The sequence below is a fragment of the Anolis sagrei genome, chromosome 2 (assembly GCF_037176765.1).
Source record: "Anolis sagrei isolate rAnoSag1 chromosome 2, rAnoSag1.mat, whole genome shotgun sequence".
Taxonomy (NCBI): domain Eukaryota; kingdom Metazoa; phylum Chordata; class Lepidosauria; order Squamata; family Dactyloidae; genus Anolis; species Anolis sagrei.
The window spans coordinates 137,141,998-137,168,775 of record NC_090022.1 but is presented as its reverse complement, the minus strand read 5'-3'; the positions used below and the strand labels follow the sequence as shown (position 1 = coordinate 137,168,775).

At 40.9% G+C, this 26,778-nt stretch overlaps 1 protein-coding gene across 1 annotated transcript; it reads right to left on the bottom strand.

Moving 5' to 3' along the window:
• Positions 1–1,510: 1,510 nt before the first annotated feature.
• PRIM1 (DNA primase subunit 1) lies at positions 1,511–24,130 on the bottom strand. Its single transcript, XM_060764168.2, has 13 exons — positions 23,981–24,130; positions 22,387–22,544; positions 19,404–19,510; positions 15,821–15,894; positions 13,769–13,905; positions 11,935–11,993; positions 10,794–10,903; positions 9,382–9,461; positions 8,216–8,336; positions 6,321–6,390; positions 6,140–6,231; positions 4,584–4,682; positions 1,511–3,414 (listed from the first exon to the last, which is right to left on the bottom strand). Exons 1-13 carry the CDS (start codon positions 24,081–24,083, stop codon positions 3,395–3,397), a joined length of 1,230 nt encoding a protein of 409 aa, XP_060620151.2. The 5' UTR covers positions 24,084–24,130; the 3' UTR covers positions 1,511–3,394.
• Between the last annotated feature and the right edge of the window lie 2,648 nt (positions 24,131–26,778).

Below are 26,778 nucleotides of genomic sequence, written 5' to 3'. Positions count from 1 at the left end.
AGGTAGTCTGGACCTGAACCTTTGAATTAAGACGGGTAGAAAACCTGAAGCCAGTGGAGCTGCCATAACATGGGAATTGTTCTCTTTCTCTACAGAGCTCCAGTAAGTAACCTAGCTGCTGATCTCTGAACCAGTTGAAACTTCTGAGCATTCTTTAAAGGCAGCCCCACGTAGAGCACGGTGCAGTAGTCCAATCGAAATGTAACTAAGACATGTACTAACGTGGCCAAATCTGGTGTCTCAAGGTATGGGTGCAGCTGGCGCACGAGCTTTAATTATGCAAAGACACTCCTTGTTACCACTGAAACCTGAGGCTCCAGGGTCAGAGATGAATCTAGAACCACCCCCAAGCTGTGTATCTGTGACTTCAGGGGGAGTGTAACCTCATCCAGCACAGGTTGTATCCCTATACCCTGATCTGCCTTGCAACTGACCAGGAGTATGTCTGGTCAGGATTTAGTTTCAATCTGTTTGCCTGGATCCAGTCCATTACTGATGACAGGTACTGGTTCAGGATCACAATGACATCCTTGGAAAGGAGTAATAGAGTTGGGTGACATCTGCATAAATATGGCACCAGATTCCCAAACTCCAGATGATATCTCCCAGTGGTTTTATGTAGATGTTAAATAGTATGGGTGACAGAATAGATCCCTGAGGGGACTCCACAGGCCAATGGCCAGGGGGCCGAATAGGAGTCACCCAACACCACCTTCTGAGTACAATTTTCTAGGAAGGAATGGAGCCACTATAGAAGAGTGACTCCTAATCCCATCCCAGCAAGACAACCCAGAAGAATATCATGATCGATGGTACCGAACACTGCTGAAATGGGTGATGGAGGAGTACCCTGGGTAATGGGGGCTGCTAAAACAAGCCATGACTGAATCCTAGTGCAAAGGAGCCTGAACTTTCCCCAGAAGCCAAGATGTCTAAACTAAGAATGCACCTGCACTGTATAATTAACCACTTTAACTATAATGGCTCAATGGTATGGAATTGCAGTTTGGGGAGGTACCAGCACTCTGGTAGAGAAGGCTTAAAGACCTTATAAAGTAGGGCTGGGAAACATGCAATCCTCCAGAATGTTGTTGGACTAGAACTCCCAGTATTCTTCACTGCAACTGTCATGGTTAGGCTTGCTGGGAGCTGACAGTCCAATAGTATCTGAAGTGTATCACACTTCCTATATTAAAAGTACAACCACATGCTTAAAGTGAGGGTGTTATCATACAGGTGGTTTCTGGTATTGCAGAATAACAATTCTACTTCTGTGAAATTGCAATGGGCTATTGCAGTTTATGGGAATGCTGTCTTATTTGCCCTTGTTTTTTTGCATTCCTGGATTCTCAGCTGGTCTTCAAGAGTCCCCCCACCCCCACTTCTTCCAGGTCAGTCATCTGCAGCCTGAAAATTAATTTCAGAACTGCTACAATTATCAAGTTTTGAAGGAAACGTATTTTTGTTTCAAGACTTATTACCCCATAGTTGCATGAAGCCATTTTCAAAGTAATTTATGAAACTTTTTATTTAGAAAAATATTTGCAAAACAATTATAGTTTAAATATATATAAGCAGATGAAAGGACAAAATGGAACCCATTACTCATAAGAAAAAGTAACAATCCTCATAAGAGAAAGAAACAATGTCAGCAAACACACAGAGAGAATAAGAGGCATTGTACCAGAAACAGTTATCACACTCATTTAGCTATTTGTATTTTTCAGATGGCATGGGAATCAGGCCCCCCGATGTTGACTGACAGCTGTCCCCATTCCTTACCCACTGGCTATGCTGCTTAGGGTTGATATGAGTTGCAACCCAACTACCTCTGGAGGTGCATACCAATCCTATTCCTGCTTTAAAGGTTTATGATAGAGCTGCTGACATAACTTTTTTAAGGTTAAGTCTGTATCCTACTACTTATTTGCTGAATTGGAAGCCACCACTAGTTTTCCAGATGTATTACTATATCCATGTCCTTTAACCCCAAAAGACCATCCTTGTGAGTGTCCATGAACACAAAGCGACACAGAACCAATCTTGATGCACTACGCATGGAAAAGAGATGCCTATAAGTACAGGAAAGCTTCCTGTTACCCTCGCCTCAGATTTATCATCTTACAGCAGCAGGTGGTGACCTTCATGCCAGTGGGGCAATGAATGCACTCTGGTGCAGTTACAATGCCCCAATGACCTAGAAGTCACCAGCTGTCACTGGCATTCTGTGGAGATGTTTTCCCCTTTCTGTAATTGTGCTCCCAATTCCCTCTCCCATCTTGGAGTGCGATGCTGGATTGATTTATCCTTAAACAGCACTCAGAAGAGGGTACTGAATAACTATGGTATTGCACTGAATAAGCTCCAACCATTCAGTCAGGACTCAGGCTGGATCTACACTGCCATATAATGCAGTTTCAGACTGCATACTAGTCGCTTTGAATTGGATTATGAGTCTACACTGCCATATAATCCAGTTTAATGCAAATAATTTGCATTCTGAAACCAGAATATATGGCAGTGTAGATGGGGCCCCAGTGTCAGAGCAGGAGGGTTCTAATATACATGGATGTTAATGGCACAAAAATGTACTGCCTGTCACACAATTAGACATTTCAGTTTCTCTTCTATCCTCCCAGATTGTTGGGGTTGTTTTAATCTATGGTTGAATGCAAAACTTCTAATACATCACACATTTAGTCCCTTTATCATTACTGTCTTGAAATCAGTTTGGAAAAATTAGTGGTTTTGGAACAGAATTCCCAGAATTCCCCAGCACTATAGTTAATGAGCAAGCAAACAGCAGAGAATATGAATGGAAGTCATAGTGTCTCCCTGCCCTTTCCCCCAAGCAAAAGTTCTAGCAATGTCTGAGTGAAAAATTAATAAACAATTGAACTACAGGGTGTTTCAAAAAATGGACACAATTTGAAATCGATGATATAATATGAATTAATCATGTTTACTAGTTTCCTTGATTGGCCACCCAAGAGGCAGAGACACACATCGATTGGTCACTATTAAACATGGAGGCCAGAATTGCACTATTTGTATTTTATTTACATCTGGTCTTTAAGCTGCAAAGCTTGCTTAAGTGATAACCTAACCCAGATTGTGTTATGCTGAGAAATATTAACTAAATGGGTAGAATACAGTGAAAGTGCTGAAACAGGCAGCAGGGCAAGCATGCTTAAGGGATACCTGCAGGGGGGAGTGAGTGTTAGTGATATAGTTAAGGACTTGGAGCATAACCAACAAAAAGTCAGTGTTGCTTGGTTCTGTAAAAAGTTGGTCACTGCAACATTTAAAGAAAATATTTAAATATATCCTTTCTTCAGGTGATGACAATTAACTGGTTGGATGAAATGGGCGTCATTTCTGTCCATCAAGAACTTTAGAAATCCATCTGCATGTCTGAAAAAAAGGAAAGACAAATTTAAGAACTGTTAAGAATATGCTGAAGACATCCAACATACTGGACAACACCTTTTGCGGCTATCATTAAGGGTGAAAAATCTAAGATTTTAATTTTTTCTTAGTTTGAAACCCAAATGATTTAGTAATGCCCACTATCGCCACACAACGGTTCTGTCGGATTTAGATCTGATTCTCCCTGAAATGGCTCCTGAGGTTATTTTCACTTGCCATTGTAATGTGCACACAGTAGGATTTTCAGGGGTCTTGTCTCAAAAGGCAGAATTGTAAACTACTGGAACAGAGGCAAAACAGACTTGTGTTTAGTATGTGTAATGCAGTGTTACTCTTATTGCTCTTTCATTTATCAATGCCATCATCCTCATCCCTCCTTTCTCTGGGTGAGGTACCACAAGCTCACTAGTTTGACACCATTATGCTCTGAGACTCTCCTGCCCTGCCTAGTAGCCAATTATGTGGAGGAGAGAAACAATGTAATAACCTCAGGCAAGAAGGGCAGATCTACCACATGTTTAAATACAGAAAGAGTTTACAAAAGTTATTATTTGGACCAGGGTTCCCTGAATACCCCAGCAAGCATGGTCAATGGCTATATGAGCTTGGAGATTGTGAGGAACTATAGTCCAAAATAATTTCTAAACTGTGTAGATATTGGGGGGGAGGGGGGTTCAATACAAGATGGACACTTTTGGTGACAGGCTCATGGTTCTAGTGTACAGTTCTGCATTAAATCTCAGTCATAGAATAAAACCAATACCTTAGTTTTAATGTAATCAAGAGGCACAATGGTAGTGTAATACAGTATGGCCACTTTATCCACAGATTTGATATCCATGGTTCCACATACTTATGTTTTAAAAATATTTCCCCCTCAGAAGTGGTTATGGGTCTGTCTAGGTGCTCTGATGCAATTCAGTGGGATGCTTCTTGCCTATATATAGTCAAAATACAGGGTTTGCTATTATCCATGGTTTCAGGTATTCTTGGTATGTATCTCTCATGGATATGGAGGCTGTATTATATTTATGTTTTTGGTGCGTGCTCTAAAATAACTGTTAAAGTAACTGACTCCAGCTATGCTGATTCCATAGTGTGTAGGGGACTTTTGGAATCTGTCAATGGAAGCCAGAATCCTCCATCTGACTTACCGCTAGCATTGAGACGTTCCCCTCTCTGTGAGCTTTCCAGTTCTTCTACAAATTGCTCAAAGACTTTCACATATGGAGCAAGGCTGGTTTTCCTGTAATCTATACAAAGGAAAGCAAGGGAATAGAAAACATTTTGTCATTATTTCATTTATTATTTTTGTTTTAGAGCAAGCATTTTAACCCAACTTCAAGGGTAAAACACTTGAGTTACAATAAAATCTGATACAATAATAAAGGTCAGAAAAGAATAAAAGCAAGTGATAATAGAACAGCTAGTCCAGAAAATACTAAAAGCCAGTACATAATAGCATCTAAGAACAACCAGCAGCCCAAAGAATATACACCTTAAGGAAGAAGCCTTCTGCCCTTCCACACAGCCATATAACCCAGAATATCAAGGCAGAATAACCCACAATATCTGCTTTGAACTGAGTCCACACTGCCATATATCCCAATTCAAAGCAGATAATGTGGGGTTTTATTCAGATGTGTGGAAGGGGCCCAAGAAATACAACAAAGAAATGGAACTTTAGAGCTTTCCTAAAAGTCTTCATAGCCAGCTGGCAGTATCTTTTACCCACAACTAGTTGGTAACGATTGTTTGATTTGCATTAACTCAGCTCCTGAGATCTGTAAGAAAAAATCCACCTGGTTGGGGTACGAAATTATGAAACATTATTCAATATATATGGTTTCATCACCATGTTGTTGATGAAATAAACGGGGCTGAGTGAACTCATCTAGAGTACCCATTTGTCAGAATATAACTTATGGGGATCTATTATATTCTGTTGACCCAAAATCTTCAAGTGCCTCTGTAGCACAATTTTGGGAAAAATATTCTGATGAAAGTGGGCTTGACTACAGCTACCTTGCTCTTCAGAAGAAAAAAATAGTCTCTTGGTTTTCAAAAATTAAATCTTAATCCCATGCAATACAATCTTTGGGAAGCAGGTATAGTGAAAAGGTTTTCCATTCCTTATTCTGGATGAATCAGGAACAGATATACTGGTGGAAAAATGTCCTCTACATCAAGTTTGCCTTTTCACGGGGAAAGAAATCCACTTACCTATCCACTTAGAACTTTTGTTGAATTCCACTTGGCCAGGAGAATCAATAATTAAGGGTGCATCTACACTGTAGAATGAATACAGTTTGACACCACTTTAACTGCGGTGGCTAAATGTTAAGGAATTATGGGAATTATAATCAGCACTCATTGGCAGACTTTGTAAAACTACGACTCCCATGATTCCATAGCACTAAGCCATGGCGGTTAAATTGGTGTGAAACTGGATTAATTTTGCAGTGTAGAGGCACTCTACGGTTCACAAAGATGGGAGAATGGCTTCAATGCTTGGAATCATAGCCACTGAGCAAAACCAACATATATGATACATGAGTCATTAAGCAAAAGAATGGCTATGTAAATCTGAAGCATTGGGTTGTTATGTGCTTGTGCTTTAACACCCTCCTACCAAATCCCTCAAAATAACAAAAACACTACCATAATTGAGGCAAGGATTTATAAGGATGTCTTTCTTTGCCCCACTCACCCCTGCTCTTCCGGGAGCCTTCTGCGTCTCCTCCGTTTTCTTTTCCATCTACGTCGTCCTTCTTAATTGTGTCCAGCTCATGGCAGAGTTGACTAAAAACGAACAAGAAAGACACATGGAATACCACAAAACCTGACTCAACATAATTCAGCGACACTGCCTCAAATCAGTTGAGCTATACCTGATAGTGGGAACAGCAAATGGATCAAACTCATCCACTTTCTTAAGGTCAATTGGTACCGAAATACGACCTGAAAGAGAGGAAAAGGCAGAGCATGTAGAAATAACTCATGGTGCTGTCAGACTGTTCCCACATGGCTCCCCTTTTCCTTGATATCCACCTGAGGGGAAGATGTTTGGGGCAGGGAAATCTGTGTAACACAATCCTTCCCGGATTCTAGTGGCTAGGAGACCTCTGTATATTGAGCAGGGTAGAGTTTGTGGGCAACCTCTATTTCACCCCTTTGATTATCAGAGGGCTCTACAGCCTTTTCCTTCAAAGGTGCACGGGGCAGACATTTTCAGGGAAGAACTGCAATCCCATAGAGGTGTAACTCTCATGTCCTGCCCCCCTCCCCCAATGTAACAGAACTTTTGTTCCCCACCAATCTACGTGCCTCCATCGGCCACAAACAACTGCTTGGGAGATATGTGCAGCCTACATCCACTCCGACGTTTAGGTATATGTATGAGGAAAGCTGTGCTGGGGCAGAGCCGTAAGTGGGTTTCATAGCCTCCGCCCATTCTCACTGCCACTTGGAGTAATTAAACAGGTCTGCATCCTATTTATCCTCCCACCCACAACGCATCCATTGATCAGTGCAGTGGCTCTCAACCTGTGGGTCCCCAGATGTTTTGGCCTTCAATTCCCAGAAATACTAACAGCTGGTAAACTGGCTGGGATTTCTAGGAGTTGTAGGCCAAGACACCTGGGGACCCACAGGTTGAGAACCACTGGATCAGTGGCTTGTGTATATGTATTCACCATTCAACAAGTGAGTAAATGGGTCTACTCTACTTGGGACTAGCATTTAGGTCAAAAGGAGCTTTTCAGTTCCTCGAATTAGGGAAATTTGTAACAAGAGCTAGAATTAGTTAAATAAAACACCTTTCCCCATGGAACCTTATTTCCTCCCTCATTTTTAGGTTGCAAGGAGACTTTTCTGTAAGATTATGTAGAGTAAGGCTACTCAGTGTTTTTTTTCCTAAGAAACTTGTGGCTTCATATCATTTTATTCTTACAACTGTGAGGTGGGCTTAGCTAAGGGATTAAGTGCCCCACCCCTTATAATCAAACTTCATAGGTTAAAGGGGACAACGGAAGTCCTTAATTGATAAATAGAGTGACTTCTGTCTTAATTGATAAATAGAGTGACAGAAGTCACTCTATTTATCAATGCACTACTCCTGGATTTCCATTTTTAAGAATCATAGAGTTGGAAGAGACCTTGTTGGTTAGCCAATCCAAACCCATGCCAAGAAGCAGGAAAATCACATTCAAAGCACTCCAGACAGATGGCTGTCCAGCCTCCGCTTAAAAGCCTCCAAAGAAAGAGCCTCCACCACCCTCTGGGGCAGAGAGTTCCACTTCTGAACAGCTCTCTCAGTTAAAAAGTTCTTCCTCATGTTCAGGTGGAATCTCCTTTCTTGTAGTTTGAAGCCATTGTTCCATTGCGTCCTAGTCTCCAGGGCAGCAGAAAACAAGCTTGCTCCCTCCTCCCTATGACTTCCTCACATATTTATACATGGCCATCATGTCTCCTCTCAGCCTTCTCTTCTGCGGGCTAAACATGCCCAACTCTTTAAGCCACTCCTCACAGGGCTTGTTCTCCAGACCCTTGATCATTTTAGTCGCCCTCCTCTGGGCACATTCCAGCTTGTCAACATCTCCTTTTAACTGCGGTGCCCAGAACTGTACACAGCGTGATTCCACGTGTGATCTGACTAAGGCAGAATAGAGGGGAGGCAAGACTTCCCTGGATCTAGACACTAAACTCCTATTGATGCAGGCCAAAATCCCATTGGCTTTTAAAGCTTTTTTAGAAGGAAGATATGACAAAGCATCACACAACTGACCTGTCTTGGGGTGAACACTGAAGGGACTCTTCAGCAAGTGGTTAATTCCTTTGCTGACATTAATATCCAGCCGAGGAAAGCAGTACTGCAGCATGATTTCCCACTCGGTGCGTTGCTTTATCTGCGATGTGAGATTGGAAAAATCTTCTCAGTGGACCTTTTAAAAAACCTCTATGTACTAGAAAGTTGCTGCTGTTCTGAACACACTCTAAAATTGCAAGGCCACTTCCCCACCTAAGCCTCCTTTCCATGACCTGGACTACAATTCCTATGTGTTCCATTTTTGTTTCAAGAAAAAAAGGATTCCAGATTATATACAAAAAACATATGACACTAAGGGTAACTCACACAATGTGTGGACGTATTGTACTGAGAGACTCTGAATTATGGGATGTGCAGAAGTTGTCTGTACGCCAGGACAACTTGTTGTCTGCTCCATCCCACCCTTCTTAAATAGAAGGGACCCCAAGCCAAGGAGGTTCTGAATGGGGTGAGCTCAGGATTCTGTCAAACATGATAAGCTGCTACCATTTTCATTGAGCCCCCAGTGGCGCAATGGGTTAAATCCTTGTGCCAGCAGGACAGGTCAGAGGTTCGAATCCAGGAAGAGCGCGGATGAGCTCCTTCTGTCAGCTCCAGTTCCCCATGTGGGGACATGAGAGAAGACTCCCACAAGGAAGGTAAAATGTCAAAAACATCTGGACATCTCCTGGGGAATGTCTTTGCAGACGGCCAATTCACTCACACCAGAAGCAACTTGCAGTTTCTCAAGTCACTCCTGACACGGAAAAAACAAACAAACAAACAAACAAACCATTTTCACTTTGCACAGAACTTTGAAAGCACTCAGCCAGAATGAGAAGATTGGTTGCTTTGCCAGCAATGGGTTATCCTGGCAAAGATCATGATGCTGTCACCAGCACCCTTGGCACAACAGCTCTCTCCTGACTAATGAATAAATGAACAGGCTGTCAGTGGTCTCATATGCCAGAACTAATTAAATGTCAATGGCTTATAACCAAGTTGCCAGTTCCAACCCCTTGACTAAGAAGTCAAACTATGCCAGCCTCCTGTGCTGGGTTGTTCTTCACCACCCAGGTCTGGCATTCTGGCGTATCACATGGTTCCCCTACTCCCAGTTCAATGAGTCAACTAGGATTTCCCACCTGTTTTTTCAAAATGCTCCAGCGCTGGAGTGAATCATGGTTTTTCTTCCGAAATTCTGATGAAATATTTTCTCGGACTGGTAGGTGAATTGTTAAGGAATTTCAAGGTTTGCCAAGAAGCAGAATCTCAATAGAAATCACCGCCTCCCAACAATCATGATTATAAACTATTTCTATAATATTTTTCCCCAGTACGAGATTCAAGGTGGCTTTTGTTAAAACATAGTTAAAAATTCAAAGGATGCAAAAGGTAAAAGCATGCAAGTAATCCCAAAATTAAAATCAATTAAATAAAAAACATTAAACCACCAACATTCATTCATTCATCAATCCTTCTCTCTCTCTCTCACACACACACACACATAGACATAGCAGGAGACATGGTTTCCCTTTGTTTTGAAGTTTTGCACCTTATGGGTCTGACTTATTAACTTCCTATCTGAGCATGCTCACAATTCCCTTCACACCAGCACTACGTCTCTGGAGTTTATATTGATAGGGAAGACAGAGATCAGCCACGAAAAAGGTTGTATCCTGATCTTCATGCTAATTTTAGTGAGAGTTACTTGTAGGCTTTGTATTTCTTTACCTACCAGAACTTTGTCTGTAGTGGGAGCATGAAATGTATTGTTTCAGACTGTAGATCCCTATATGCTAAATTATTTCCCAGCAAGAAGAACACTGGCCTAGTAAGTAGACAAGCCTAAGGTTCTCTCACTGAACTTCCTTCTCCCTATTTGCACAGTGGCAGTGGTGTCATTCAAAACAACAAGTGCTGTCCATTGTTTGGCCAAAGTGCATGCACTTGTAAATGGGTTCAGACAACCATCTTTCCCCCAGAAACCTTTACTGCTTCCTTGCTGGGATCCCAAGATTTGGCAAGGTGGCTCCTCAACAATTCTTCTGGCCAGTGTTTCCTCCACCCCATGTGCAGGGTATGCGTGCTTGGCACATCCATGTTCCCTGCATTGCTAGGGGACCTAGACCGTCCAGCTCCTTTACCCTCCTGCTTCTCTGTCCTCATCTGTTTCATTCTCTTCCTCCTCCTTCAACCTCATGTCTCTGGCTCCCCTTCTAACTTGCTCAGCAACTTCCCGATAACTTCCCTGAGCCCCTTTTGTCCAGAAGTACCAAGTGGCAGCTGGAGTTAGAACCACTTGGTTTTCTCTACTTCTTTCTGCCTCTCCTTTGGTCAGCCATTCCTACTTCTTCCTAGATAGGTTCCCAACTACTGTATACTCCCCACGCCTGGCTTCAGACAGGAAAAACTGTTAACCAACCCATACCAGCAAGGTGCCAGCAATTGGCATCAAGGGAAACATGGCATCTTACTACTCAGGTATGTAAAAGTGTCTTCCCTTTTCCAGTCCATTCTGTGCCCTTGAGATTTCTAAAAGTTCTCAAAAGGATATATTCTGGGACCAAAGCCAACACTTTTTCATAACTCTCTTTACTTCCAAGTATGTCTTGACCAACAAGGGCGTATTCTTCAAAATATTCCTTTATCACGTCTATAGATTTCCTAACACGGAAAACAGAATGAATGATAAAGCCCATAGCTTGGAATACAGAGGTGAGGATCGGGACTTATGTGGAAAATCCCTCAGTAGCATTTAGTTTGCCAAATGGGGGAAATTAGAAATGTGCAAAGTTATGTAGCAAAAGGATTCAGAGTTAATGCTACATTCACATTTAGCCACAACAGCATGTAGAAGGAAAGAACGTATTTCTGCTCTAAGCAGACTACTCAATTCAGTGTGCACTTGCCTGAAAAAATGCACAACTCTAAGTAAAGCCTAAGAATAATAGAAGATACCTTGTGGGCCATTCAGTCCAACCCCCTGCCAAGCAGGAAAATTGCATATAAAGCACCCCCAACAGATGGCCGTCCGGCCTCTGCTTAAAAGCCTTCAAAGAAGGAGTCTCCACTACACTCCGGGGCAGAGAGTTCCACTGCTGAACAGCTCTCACAGTCAGGAAGGTCTTCCTAATGTTCAGATGGAATCTCCTTTCCTGTAGTTTGAAGCCATTGTTCTGCGTGCTAGTCTCCAGGGCAGCAGAAAACAAGCTTGCTCCCTCCTCCCTGAATTATAAATCTAAGCAGATGGGCTATTTAACTTGTTACCCCATCTTAGCAGGAGAAGAAAATGCTCTTCTAGCACAAATATGTCAGTCTAACACAAATGTCAGTCCTCTAGTCATTACCTAGAGGACAACTGCTTCCATTTTGAGGGGTGACTTTGGAATAAAAAGTTTTTAATATGGAATGGGTTCAGTCTGTGCTCTTCTCAGAAGAGAAAAGGCTGACACCCTTTACCTCCTTGGCAGCTGCACCTGTATTTCTATTTCTCCATTGGATACCCACAATGCAGTGTGTACAGACCTGATAGTCATGCTGTAGAAATTCTCAGCACTACCTAAAGAACTCTTCAGTCCTAAAGTTTTTGAAATTAGCACTGACCACTGGTGTGGGAGGTGGAAGGATTCAGAATCCCACAGCCTGGGCTGTACTTGCAGATCTTACAAAGTCACTGGCGTGTCACACCAACTGACCTGATGAAAGGGTGAATATTTTCCAGTAGAACCACCTTCTTGATGGTCTCTTCGCCACCCTGTAAAACATTAAGGATATACATGTTTTTTTTAAATAAATAAATAAAATTTTAATTTTAAAAAGGTAATACACCAACCATATATATTGCAGACATATACAAATACACATACATAGACAATCCGCCACCCACAGTACAATTACCTCTCAACCCACCCCCAGTGCTACCCACCATCTTGGCTTTCATCACAGATCCCTGCAGTTTATGCACATTTTGCTTAACCCTCTATACATCTACCTCAATAAATTCCTCTTGTTTTTATTTCTTAAAATCTCCTGTCAAGTATGCTAAGGCTAGCTTCCAGTTTCTTTCAAATGTTTCATGATTTTCATATTTCAAATAGCTAGATATCTTAGTCATCTGTGCATAGTTCCACAGTTTATACTTCCAATTTTAAATGTTTAATATTTTCTCCCCTTTCCAATCTTTGGCAGTTGTAATGTGTGCAGCCACAAAACTGTACAGACAAATTTCTCTTTCTGGTTGTTCTAATCTATCTCTGAATATCCCAAATAGGCACATCCCTGGATTTTTAAAAACTTAGTTGTGGATCATTTTATTTGAAGGATATACATGTTGAGAACTGGGAAGCCATATAGAGTCTTCTGTTTCACCTGCAGCTCAACTTTCCCTGTACTCATCTACAAGTCAGGAATGCTGCTGCTGTCATCGGCACTTCCAGAACTTGGAACAGTTAGAATTTTGGATTTCCAGAATTAAGTATAGGATCAGAAGCTAACCAAATGCCACTGAATGCCTGGGCATATAAAAAATCTTCATGCCTCATTTGGTTATATATCAGCTTAAGAAGTAACTGTTTTTATGAAGAGGGATTTCACTGATTGTTTATAAGCACACGACTAGTAAGATTGATAGGGAGGCCTACAATTTTACAGACTGATTTATAAAACGTTAGAAAGTGCATTTCCAAAATCATAATTGCACTCTTCCCTGTCTCAAAGAGCTGTAAAATATGTGCAGATGACAACCAAATGCAGATTACATTTCCACAAGGTACCACATCCATCTGAACACATTTCACAGGAATCAAATAAAACATGCCAGGGTTAAGAATTCTTTTGTTGTGAAATGCAATTTTCAAAGCCCTTGTACCAAAGTGATTTGATATATTTTGATAGTTTTGATCTGTGAATAATAATCTATTCCTAGCCAAAAATGTGCTGACATTGGTAACTTATTTTTCATTTTTGTGGGGAATTTGGTACCTTCTGGAATAAAACCCCACAAATAGATTAAAGAAACAACTTCGCATACATGTGTCTTACCCTTGTAGCACCTCCTGGCAAAATTTTAACACTATCAGCCCACATTTGAGGAAGTTCTAATGATCTGCTGTGAAATGAGGTTATTACATATACAAGAAGTCCCTGAGTTACAAACATTTGACATACAAGCGACTCATAGTTAAGAATGGGGGTGAGACAACAGGAAGTGAGAGAAATCTAACCCTACGAAGAAAATTCAATCCTGAAAGAATTATCATGGGGGAAATGTGTCTCCATTGAAGCTTTATAACCAATCCTTGTTTCCACAACAAGCCAAATTTTTCAAAATCCAATCATCACAGGGACAGAAAGTGAGGTGAAATCTTCTGAACAGGAGCAGACAGCAAAACAAATACCAAAGGGGTGTTAACCCTTTCCTATGATATCCAGAGAGAGAAAGAGAGAGAGAGAGAGAGAGACAGAGAGACAGTATTGTATCTCATAGTCCACTCCCCGCCATTATACAATTTCAGTCTCAACATGCCACACCTTCACTACGGTGAGATATTCCACGGCTGCGGAGCGGAGTGTTGAAGACCACTTCCGGACTGAATCATCACACACCCAGCAGTGCACTCCTCTCCGTCCTGAATATACCCAAAGGCGGTGCTTGATGCCAAAATCCTCTGGAGGTGCAAAAAAAGTACCAGAAAGCACAGTGTTACCATACAATTCCAACTGCAAGAAAATAGGCAAATTTCAATTATGCCTGCCTAGGTCAGACCCACTGAAATGAATTGGGATTAATAGGTTATCATAATGATTTGATTACACCTATACTGTTATGAGAAACCACAATATTACAATACTCCTGTAAGGTAGGTCAGGCATTTTATCCCATGTTACAAAGTGAGAGAGAGCAGGAAAGAAAGTAAGTAAGGAAGGAAGGAAGGAAGAAAACAAACAATGACTTGCTTATGGCTCTGCTGAGAACGAGTCGTTTTTAGACCCACTACAAGAAAACAATCACTTTATAGGAACAAAGGATTTGAACATCAATACTGAAAATACTAAAGCAATATTAACCAAACCAGTAGTCAGTGATCACTAAAAGGAAACATTGTCAGAGGACGGAAGGCAGCCTTTCGCAAATCTACGATGATAGCTGGCAGTGACAGCTGTAACGGTGTCAAAAGAGCAGCAAATTAAGGCTTTTGACATTGTTTCTTAATACCCAAATGTATATTTGCCTATCCTGATGTTTGTACATTTTTTGATCCTGGTCACTGACTGAAAATAAAAAAAAATTGAAAATTATGGCAGGGAGAGTCCACAACTTGAGAGTCATATAGAAGAGGTTGTGGAAATGTGAGGAGACAGATTCTTGTTTGTTGCTTAGTGATGGATTAGACATTTTCAAAGAAAATCATTCCAGCCTTAGACTATGGTGAGGCTGCATGATGTACCAAAGTTTTATGTAACTGCAAGTTTGCTGAGATCAAGAAAAAAAGCACTAGCTCAACCATTATTAGTCTCCTATATTTTCAGACCCGGAATCCAGTTTTAATTAAAACATAGGGAACAATTTGCATGTTTAAAATCTAACTGTGAGGTTTTTATTAAAATAAACTTATTGAATCAACAGAATGTTGATGAGCAAAAGTTTATGTGAATTTCTTTGATTCAAAGTTTATTCTGGCTGGGACAAACAACTTAATTTAGGTCATCTATGTGTGCGGGTGTGTACTATTTCTGTCTTCTTTTAGAACAGAAGTGTCTTGACACATTAGTGTGTTGACTGAAGTATATAGGTGCATTGCACAAATGTAAAGAGAAATGACAAAAATCTTAGAAATGTAGGCTATTACATGTATTTAAAATATACAAATAAAAGGTTTTTGTGATATATATTGTGTTCCCATACATATCATTATTACAGTTTATGCCTGTGTTTGTATCTTTTATAAGATATTGGTTTAACCTTCAATCCACTAGTAAAACTGAAAGTGTCCTGAAGTGATGCATATGTGAAAAGTGTGACACCAAAGGGGAAGGTGCTTAAGACCTTCATCTTTATAGTGAATTGGAGGGCCTTTTTACTGATCCTTCCCTATTCTAAGTGCCACAATACCAAAAATGGAAATTTTATTGCCAGGCAGTGGCTGTGGCATTTCCTTGCAAGATGGAAACAGGTGGCTGGTAGGCTACCGGTACAGTATGTACTTTTTAAAAAAACGCAGTATCAGAGCCTCTATATTCTAAGTTTCTCAAATCCTCAGTCTTCTTCAGTCATGTGTTTCATAGAAACACAAGTAGTGAATGAACAAAATGCGAGGATGGAGAGAGAAGTGAGGATCTATGTAATGGTGGAAGGCATGGATTTACACTGAGCATTATGTTTGGACTCCTGCCATTTCTCAGATATTTCAAAAAACTCTTGAAATCCAAAGCATTTCAGATAAGGGACACTTTACCTGCAATAATGAAAATAACATACATACTTCTAAAAGACATTTAAGTTCTGTTTTTAGTTACTCTCTGCAAGGAGAGATCACAAAATGCTGCCTAGCTATGGTGAATGCAGGACTGCAAGCCACTTACCTACAAGCGATCGATCTATGATGCGGATGGCTATAGTCATGAGAGTCCAGCATTTGGAGCAGATCTCTGCAGAGCTAAGGACAGAGGAACACCACCACAAACTTAAGTATGTTTCTTCAAAGATCCTATTCCTCTTGTAAAAATTGCAACCAAGCAGTACAGTACTTAAAAACAAAAGCAAACTCTTCTCACACATGAAAAACAAAAAAAACAAAAAAGCAAATCAGATATTAATCCCATTGAATTGTTTGGCTGAAGGTCCAGAATATTTTCATGAAATATCTATATCCACATCCCCAAGACTGAGTTTCATTTCACAGGATTTAGTTCTGAATGCACAATTACATTTATTTTTTAGCATACTGCAGTGGATTTCAACCTGTGGGTCCCCAGGTGTTTTGCCCTACAATTCCGAGAAATCCCGGCCAGTTTATCAGCTCTTAGGATTTCTGGAAGTTGAAGGCCAAAACATCTGGGGATCCACAGGTTGAGAACCATTGGTATACTGTATGTTGTAAGCCACATTGAGTCCCATTACTGGAGGAAGGTAATATGTAAATGAATAAGATGATTTTTATTTGGATCCCATTTTTCTCTCATAATTGGAACTCAAGGTGGATTAAAAGAGCAATACAATTAGAAATATATAAAATGAGCATTAAAATAGAATTAAATTAGGCACAATAATAAAGCACTTCCTTAAAAAGAAGAAAATGCAATTACAAAGATTAAAGCACTATTAAACATCACTGTTTAAAATAATACAGGACCTCCTAACCCATTATTTGATTTAAAAGCTTGTCTGAATGAAAATAAATCCAGACTACTGATGGAAAGATGACCATAAGAAAGTTCCAGAGTTTAGACACAGCCATTGAGGTCTTCTCTTGTATTCCCACCAACTATAGAACTAAGAGAGGGAAATTTGTTTCTCCTGATGATCTTAGGGCCCTTCCACCCAGCCACATAATTCAGGATATCAAGGCAAAAAATCCCACAATATCTGCTTTGAATTGGTGTATCTGAATCCACACTGCAATATATTCCAGTTCAAAGCAGATGTGGGATTTTATTCAGCTGTGTGGAAGGGGCCATAGAGACCAGGAGAGCTCATACAGGAGTATATGATCTGCTACAGTGAGGTCCTGAGCCATATAGGGCTTTCTGTGATATAATCAGTACTTTGAATTGTGCCTGGAAATTAACCAGGAGGCATTAGAGCTGTTTTAACAGGGGAGTAGTATGGTTCCAGTAACCTGTTTCACTGAGCTGTCTAGCTGCAGCTCTCTGAACAAACTGGACTTTCTGGACACTCTTCAAAGGCAGCCCCTTTTGGAGCATGTTATAGTAATCCAAACAGAAGGTAACTGAGGCATGTTGCACAACAACAACAATTGTATTACCCGCCTCTCCCTGCAGCTCAAGGTGGGGTACAGCATCATTAAAACAAGAGACAAAACACTATTAAAATACATACAACATGACACACAGACGTGTATGGTCAGATTAGGAGTTTCAAGGAATGGGTGCAGTTGGTACACACATTTTCAATGTGCAAAAACACTAGTAGGGACCATAGAAATCTGGGCCTCCAGGTTCAACGCTGAGTCCAGGAGGACCCCCAAACCACGGACCTGTGTCTTCAGGGGAGTCTAACCCCATCTAACACAGGCTGGATCCCAGTCCTGTGATCTACCTTTTGACTGAGCAGGGTGACAAACGCATGTCTAAAACCAAGGCAGCTTTCTTGGATTGGGGTGGAAACAAAGTAGTACAGAGTAGTACAGCACTGAACAGTTCCGACTGCAATCTCAACCACACTCTGTTGGGGGGGGGGGGGGGGGGAAGTAACACTGAACAGAGACAAACATATTTCCAAATAAATACTTGTATGGCATATGGCTACTGTCATGTGTTGCTTTTAGCAAGGATTAAATAAAGGACTGGGTCCACCAATCATTATTTGTCCTACTATTATGATCTTCTGGAATTAAAAACAAATACTTGAATTATTAATAAAATGCCTTTGATGGTAAACAGCAGAGTTGTGGCCTTGAGGTTTCAAAAATATATATAAATGTCAGCCAAGAACAAAAAGTTCATGTTCAGATCTAACATAAGGAATAGTTCTTACTGTTCTGCAATATTTCCTGGACACAATCAGAGTCGGGAACATTTGGGATGATTAATTTTTGCTCTTGCCCAATATTCTACAGGATGCAATCCTATGCACAGGCATCGGCCCAATGAGACTCTGCTCACTAACTAGGCCGTAAGATCCCAACAACACAGTAGGATTTACTTGCAAAGAAATATACCTAGGACTGCACTATGACTCCTTATTTATTTATAATCCAGTTAATATTTGAGGAGTTTTTAAACATCTTTACCTGGTGAAGAAGCCAATTTTCCTTGTTTAGGAAAACCCTCTTAAATTTGAGGGCCCCATAAATAGCTGGGCAATTTGAAGGTACAATACACAGACATCCACAGACCTCAATAATATCTTTTTAAACAGTTTAAAAATGTAAGGCAATAAAAATATCTTGAAAGACCTATGAAATATTAGACCATTTCATACTTAAAACAGGAAACTTGAAAACCAACTGAAGCAGTTTAAGTAAATTTAAAACTATTCATATAGCATATTTAGATGAAAGCAATGAGACTGCTTTTACTTGATGCCAAAATGGCACCAGTGTCAGTGCCAGTTCAGCCAATAAGATAGTGGTTCTCAACCTGGGGTCCCCAGGTGTTTTGGCCTACAACTCCCAGAAATCCCAGCTAGTTTACCAGCTGTTAGGATTACTGGGAGTTGAAGGCCAAAACATCTGGGGACCCACAAGTTGAGAACCACTGCCCAGAGCATCTTAACTGAGAAGAGAACTAACACTTGAAACATAATACACGCCTGTGACTCTAACGTTGTTGCCTTTCTTCTTCTGAATGCTTTTTAACATCTTTACTTGATGAAGAAACCAGTGAAGCCTCAAAATTATGATAATTGTTATTATTATTATTATTATTATTATTATTATTATTATTATCATCATCATCTTTATTTATACCCCACTTTCTCCCAGTGAGGACTCAAGGCAGTTTATATGATGTATTTTGTGAATTTTGGCTGGCCAATAAAGGAATCACTGTTTTGTGGATTCTGTTGTATTTTCCTGCATAGCCAACACAGCTTAATGTGAATAAGTTGGGAGTGACATAATAAGTTTGCTTTTCCAACTTTTCTACTCAATAAGTACAACGAAATAGTTTTGCTTCTTTCTGTTCATGTCTGCTCCATGACTGATACCATCTGCCATCTACTGTTGTCCAGATTCATTCATTGCCTGAGAAGGTTGTAGTTGATGTAACAGCTCACACAAGAGTTCAAAACAGAAGTAAAGAATAAGCTAAAATGGAAAAGCATATTTCTAGGCCATACTTATTGCAAACACTACAAAACGTATAAAAAGTTGTGAAGTTTGGAAAAAAGGCCACAGCAAGACTGTGGACAGTAGGCTGAGCGGAGAATGAATAATCTACACATCTTAATGCAAACCAATTTCCAGAGGGGAAATTAAAATACCTGCAGCATCTTCTAACATCGTCATAATCTGTCATGTCTATGTCAAACACCAGCTCTTTCTCCTGGGCTTGGAAAGCACCTAGGTGAACTGTGTTGTGCTGGATGGGCTGAAAAAGGAGCAAAAGGGAACAGATTATACTCAGGAATAACTATTTGCTTGCAACAATTTAGATTGTAACTATTGCTTTGTTATAGTTAACTAGTCAGGGCTTTTCTAGGTATCCTATTATTGCATAATACTTATACTGTCAAAAATAATTTTAAGCCAGCTGATAATGAATCCTGGAGGGCAGACTTGAGAAATCTGTAATTTTAGTCTGAAAAAAAAAACAAAAAAAAAAAAACAAAACAAAAAAAAACAGGGCAGATTAGTGGTGATAAATGTTTTCTTTACCACTGGCTCAATGGGTAGCACTTACATGTAGGATCATAGAATTATAGAGTTGGAAGAGACCACATGGGCCATCTAGTCCAACCCCCTGCCATGCAGGAAAAGCACAATCAAAGTACCCCTGCGAGGTGGCCATCCAGCCTGTTTGTAAAACAGGAGTAAGCTATCACAATGTTGTGAAGAGGCAATAGACAATCCACAGAGTGCAAGTCCATGCTGCTGTGCTAACACATTTCACCAAAAATATAATTCTGTTTTAAAACAAAGAAAAGTTTGTTCTTAAACGAGGATACAGTTGGACCTGTAGATCTTTTTTCCTTTCTAAAAGGTAAAGGTTTCCCCTTGACATTAAGTCTAGTGGAGTCCGACTCAGGGGGGTGGTGCTCATTTCCATTTCTAAACCAAAGAGCGACTGTTGTCCGTAGACACCCCCAAGGTCATTTGGCCAGCATGACTGCGTGGAGCCTCGTTACCTTCCCGCAGAAGCAGTATCTATTGATCTACTCATATTTGCATGTTTTCAAACTGTTAGGTTGGCAGAAGCTGGGTCTAACAGCGGGAGCTCCCCTGCTCCCCGGATTCGAACAGCTGACCTTTCAGTCAGCAAGTTTAGCAACTCAGTAGTTTAACCCACTGAATCACCATAACTTTCTACATAACTAAAATTAGCAGACTGCTGGCGACTAAAGGTAGCGGGTCCAAGTTGTAAAAAAAGGTCCCTAACTACAGAAAGAGGCCCACCCTGGATAAAGATGATATGGAATTCAAACCTCTTTATGAAACTCATTAATGGCATTGTCTTCTGAGACTGCAGAAGCAAAGATGAAAAGATTGTGATCTATGAGAAGAAAGACTCCTGGGAGGCTGCCACTCCTCATAATACCAAGAAAAACACAATGATGAGGGAATAACACGTAGGGAACAGAAATCTCTCAGAGAATTACGCCAGAGCTTGCTTGCTTGCTCCCCTTTCCCATTAAGAACTCGGCTCTAACTTCCCATTGTCCTCAGACTCCAGAACTGAGGAAAAGCTAGATCTTGAAAGAATCATCTACAGGGCACAGAAGCAAGAGTTTTTAGTTCAATCCATGCTCTTCTAAGTAGGATGACCAGAAAAGAAAGATAAGCCTGGCCACTGTATTGATATAAATCTTTCCAGTATGGCTGTGTGCACTTGGGGCAAGCTTTGCAGGCAAAACCCATCCCAAAATTATGCAGGAAAAATGAGGGGAGATTGGGAGCTTCATGGGCTGTGAAACTGGTGTACAGGACACATCTACAAACCATACTCTCTGCTCCTCACTGGTATAACTAAAAAAAGTAACTCTTCTGATTACTAGGCAGGTGATATTTCAGTGAATAATTGTGTGTAGAATGGAATGCCTCAATGGTTGGATACAGCCACTTCTGGGCTGTAGACCCAATAGTTAGTGTTGAGCACTTTGCTACATGTCTATTGTGTCTCTTTTGGAGATAAGATATATTCAACCTCAACAAGATAGCATGTTTTACTGACAGAGGCCTGCAGCGCTCAATCCCCTGCATTTCCTGTCAAATGAATCAGATAACAGGTGATGGGAAGTCCATGTGTTTGAAACCCTTGAAAGTCATTGACATGCAGAGAAAACAAGACTGGCCTAGGTATAGTCAGATCTGGTATAAGGGAGTTCCCTATTTTTCTATCACAACTAGGCCTTTGAGCAACATTAGAAGAAAGGTGTCTGCTTTCTCTGCTATATTCTTCTACGTCTGCATGAAAACAACAAACAGTCCAAATGGCATGTTCTGTTTGTTCAAACCAATCACCCAACTCTAGCATCCTAGCAAGAATATCAAGGAGGAGACAATCTGTGAATGGTATGTTACTATACACATCATTAAGCAAGCAGCTGTATTTTCCCAGGTTTCATAGATGTAGTTCCAAGTGTCCCACTCATCCCCAAATACACATCCAGCCCTCTATCTGTCATGTTTGGCTTTGGGTAGTTAGTGAGACAATAGATCATTGCACAATGTATCACTGATGGTAGTATCAGGCATCATTATGGTATCTGTGGCCCTTGCAACAAAACATTACAAGGCAAAGTGATTGCGTCAGCTGTTCCATTTGCCATGATACTCCATTGAATCCCTTCTCAAACAGATTCTCTGCTTTGCCATTGCCAGTCAGCATAATAGTTTGTGAACATTGGGGTTCATAAGCTGGCTCAGGCTGCCTTTATGGGGGAAGGCGATGCTATTTTGGCCACATGAATATATTAAAACTATAGAAAAGGAAACTTACAGAAGTAAAGTAGAGGCAAGCTGGGAATTGCCTGTGTCTCTTGAGGAAAAAGGCATTTGAGCTTTAGAAGACAAGATGAGTTCGAAAAATGCACATACTTGAACTATAAAAATACTCAGGCAATGGCAAAAGTTTGAGTACAATTCACACTCTAGTGGCATTTTACAAGAAAATGTGGAAATCTAGTATATAGAAATAGTTCCTGACAGCATTCATCTACCATAAAGAAAAGGGATAGGTTAAAATCCTTTTCAGAGATCCTTTCTATACAACCACTGTTTCTATTACTCTACCACCATTTTCAATACCTTGTGTGAATACACGGCTCCAATGTCAATTTTGTACGGACACATTTTCTGTATCTCTTTCTCCAGTTCTTGGGGTGTGTTGAAAGATTGGTACCGCACATAGATATCATCGCGGAGCGTGAATGAAAACTCTCGCCGCTGAAAGTAATTTTTCATCACTAAAAGAAAGAAGAAGACTTAGTTATATATAAAAACAGTGAAGAAGTTCTTCCATTGAACATCCGTTCTTTCATAAACTTCTATGATAGCCTTTGGCAAAATGCTGAGAAATAACAGAGAAATACTCTCACAAACTGCTGTAAGAATACAAGATATAGATAAAGTTCATTGAGCATGCTGAAAGTGCTATATTTTCTAGTTCTGCTGTGTGGTAACAATTGATGCACGTAATCTGCAGAGGGTGGCAGGTAAGGAAACCAAGCCCATTCCACCAGCCCTGACGGAAGGCCAGCCACATTTGGCATCTCTTCTCCTAGGGTTCACCCACACTCTAGAGTTGATGCAACTTGACACCACTTTAAAAGTAAAGGTTTCCCCTTGACATTAAGTCTTCTTGTGTCCGACTCTGGGAGTGGTGCTCATCTCTGTTTCAAACCCAAAGAGCTGGAGTTGTCTGTAGACACCTCCAAAGTCATGTGGCCAGCATGACTGCAAGGCACACCCTTACCTTCCACAGAAGCGGAACCTATTGATCTACTCACATTTGCATGTTTTCAAATTATGTTGTCAGAAGCTGGGGATAATAGCGGGAGCTCACCCTGCTCTCCACATATGAACCACCAACCTTTTGGTCAGCAAATTCAGCAGGTTTAACCTGCTGTGCCACTGGGGGGCTCCATGGCTTAATGCTATGGAATCCTAGGAGTTGTAGTTTTACAAGGCGTTTAACCTTCTCTACTAGAGTGATGGTGCCTCACCAAACTACAAATCCCAGGATTCTGTGACAGTTGCCCCTGAGAACCTAATGCAGAGCTATAAATTCAAATAGACAACCCCACCCCTAAATTTCCTGACAATAAGAGCTGTTCAGCAGTGAAATATGCTACTAGAGATTGGTGGAGCCTCTTTCTCTGGAGGTTTTTAAGCAGAGGCTGATCTGTCGGGAGGGGTTTGATTGTGTTTCTGAATGATAGAATGGGATTGGACTGGATGGCCCTTGGTGTCTTTTCCAACTCTAGGATTCTTTGAGTTATCGGAACAGCTGGAATTTCCCTGTTCTAGATTAAAGGACCAAAAGCTAAGTTTGTATCTCCCCAGTAACTTCTACATTGCCAGATGTCATCAATGTTTGCCTTGTAGTGCCATTTCTGTGGAGCCTTTTTGGCTGCAAAGCCTTTGGTCCTCCAGTTGTTTTGGACTCCAACTCCCACCATTCCTAACACCCTTAGGCCCCTTAAGCGGCTGAGGGGGAAAAGGAAAGGGCCTGAAGCTGTTAGGAATGGTGGGAGTTGGAGTCCAAAACACCTGGAGGGCCCAAGTTTTCCCACGCCTGGTGTAGATGCATCCTTGGACATAGCCGATTTCTGTACATGCTCAGAGGCACTTTCGTTGGCAGGCTGCAGTCTCCCCCCTTTGCCCGGACCAAAGGCCTCACCGTCGCCGTAGCGCAGCCACCGTCCATAAAGGCCGAAGGGGAAGAGGCGGCGGTAATAAAGGGGCAGCAAGTCCGGCAAAGCGCCCGAGTCAAACTCTGCCATGATCCCTCGCAAGGAAGGAGGGAATCGCGCGGGAAAATGCAGGGCCCCGCCCCCTACAGCTCGGAGAGCCAATCAGAATCGCCCCCGCCTTCCCTGACGCAATCCCCAAAACATTGTGGGTATTGTAGTCCCCGCGAGACTTAAGGGTTCCCACGTGGCTTTGGAGGCCCTCTAGTGGTCGGTTTTAGAAGCACTTTACAGCTCCCTCCGAAATACAATATAGGTCAGGCCTACATTGGCCTCTAATTCAGTTTTAGAATGTGGATTAAGTGCATAGATCTGGATTGTAGGGCAGTGTAGACTGATCTAATACTGTTCAATGCAGATAATCCACATTCTTAAACTGGATTATAAGGCTAGTATTTGATCACAAGCCTCAGTTAAGCGGCACCTGTCGGATTTGTAGATGCCAGTTGCTTGAGAGTGACTTATTAAAATAGAACTAACCATACCACAACCTCTGTATTGATGTGATATTCATCTTGAAAAACAATAATTAAAAGCACAATGTGTATATTTGTAGATTTTCAGTCGTATTGAAATGCTAATGTAAGCCACTTTGAGTCACCTTGTAGAGAAAAAGCAGGGTATAAATAACAACAACAACAATAATTGATGAGAAGCAACTGGAAAAGAGTACACGATATGAGGATTTAAAGATCGAATTGCAAAGACTCTGTCACAAGCTAGTAAAGGTAGTCCCAGTGCCTAAAGACCCTGGCCTGCACTTAAACACAATCAGCACTGACAAAATTACCATCTGTCAGCTGCAAAAGGCCACCCTACTTGGATCTGCCCACATTGTTCACTGATACATCACACAGTCCTAGACACTTGGGAAGTGTCCGACATGTGATCAAATACAAAAGTCAGCATAGTGATTTTGTTTGCTGGTTGCTAATCTTGTTGTGTATCAAATAATGACGGTGTTGACAGACTTTACCTGCCCAAAATATTAGGAGGCAGAGGGCTTCTGCAAGTGAAACAGTAGAAGAAGAGAAACACACACTAATTATGTGAAAGGCAGTCAAGCACCAACATTGATGGAAGTCAATAGTAGAAAACTGCTTCAAGTACAAAAGACAAAGAGTGAATACCATAAAAATACAATGCAGAACAGAAGAGAAAACTGGCAAAAGAAGGCTCTCCATGGACAGTTCCTTTGAAAAATTGAGAGCAAAATTGACAAAGAAAAAACATGGTTGTGGCTCACAAGTGGTACTTTGAAAAAGGAGGCCAAGGGCCTGATTCTGGCAGCCCAAGAACAAGCCATTACAACCAATGCCATCACAGCCAGAATCTAAAAGTCGACGACAGATTCCAAATGTAGACTCTGCAAGGAAGCAGACGAAACGATGGATCACATACACAGAAGATCGCGCAGACAGATTGATTATAAGCAGAGGCATAATACCATTGCTCAGATGATCCACTGGAACTTTGGGATAATGGAATAAGGCAATAATAGGAAAGCACTCCACTGACCGGAGCCACTGATATTAGTGTTGTATATATTTATAGATATTTTATGTTCTGGCACAGAATGCGTGCCATATATATGTTGTGCTCCGCCCTGAGTCCCCTTTGGGGTGAGAAGGGTGGAATATAAATGTTTCAAATAAATAAATAATAAATAATTTGTACCATAAATACCACCTGGCTACGACAAAAAAACTGGTGGGACCACAAGCTTGAAAAAGTTACACAAAATGAACATGTCAAACTACTCTGAGACTTCTGAATTCAAACAGAATTTTGGAGCACAATACTCCTGATCTTACAATCATAGAAAAAAGAAAGTATGGATCATCGATGTTGCAATCCCAGGTGACAGCAGAGTTGACGAGAAGCAACTGGAAAGGCTTACATGATATGAAGATTTAAAGATCGAACTGCAAATGCTCTGGCACAAGCCAGTAAAGGTGGTCCTAGTGGTGATGAGCACACTGGGTGCAATGTCTAAAAATCTTGGCCTGCACTTCAAAACAATTGGCCCAGGCAAAATTCCCAACTGTCAGCTGCAAAAGGCCATCCTACCTGGATCTGCTTGCATTATTCGCCGATACATCACACAGTGCTAGACACTCGAGAAGTGTCCGACATGTGATCCAATACAGCAGCCAGCATAGTGACCTTGCTTGCTGTGTACTAATCTTGTATTAAACAAATCAGTATGCTGGCTTTTGTATTTGATGTCTAGGACTGTGTGATGTATCTAATAATAATAATAATAATAATAATAATAATAATAATAATAATAATATATTGTGCGGGTCTGCTTTAGACACCTATTTTTCCTCCTAATTGCAACTGTTTGAGATTGTGTCACCCGATATCTCACTTTTCTCAAATTCCTATCCTTTGATAAGAACTCCTGTAGCATTCCTGATCATGGAATCATACTCACGTTCTCCCGAAGACTACTGAAGTTGGGTTTTTAAAATTTTAGCATGTGTGTCTAGCATTTGTCCCTTCTGCTGTATAACAAAACTCCAAAAGGACATTTCCGCTTCCCCAAGGTCACTCAGTGGGTTTTCATGGCTGAGCGAGTCCAGTCCTCAAGTACCTCCACCATGCTGTTTCCCTGGAAGAATATACAAAATAGTAACATTCTGAAAAAAAAAAAGTGGCAATCATAAAATAGGAAGCTAGACCATTTTTTCCTCACATTTCTAATGAGTTGGGGACATTTTTG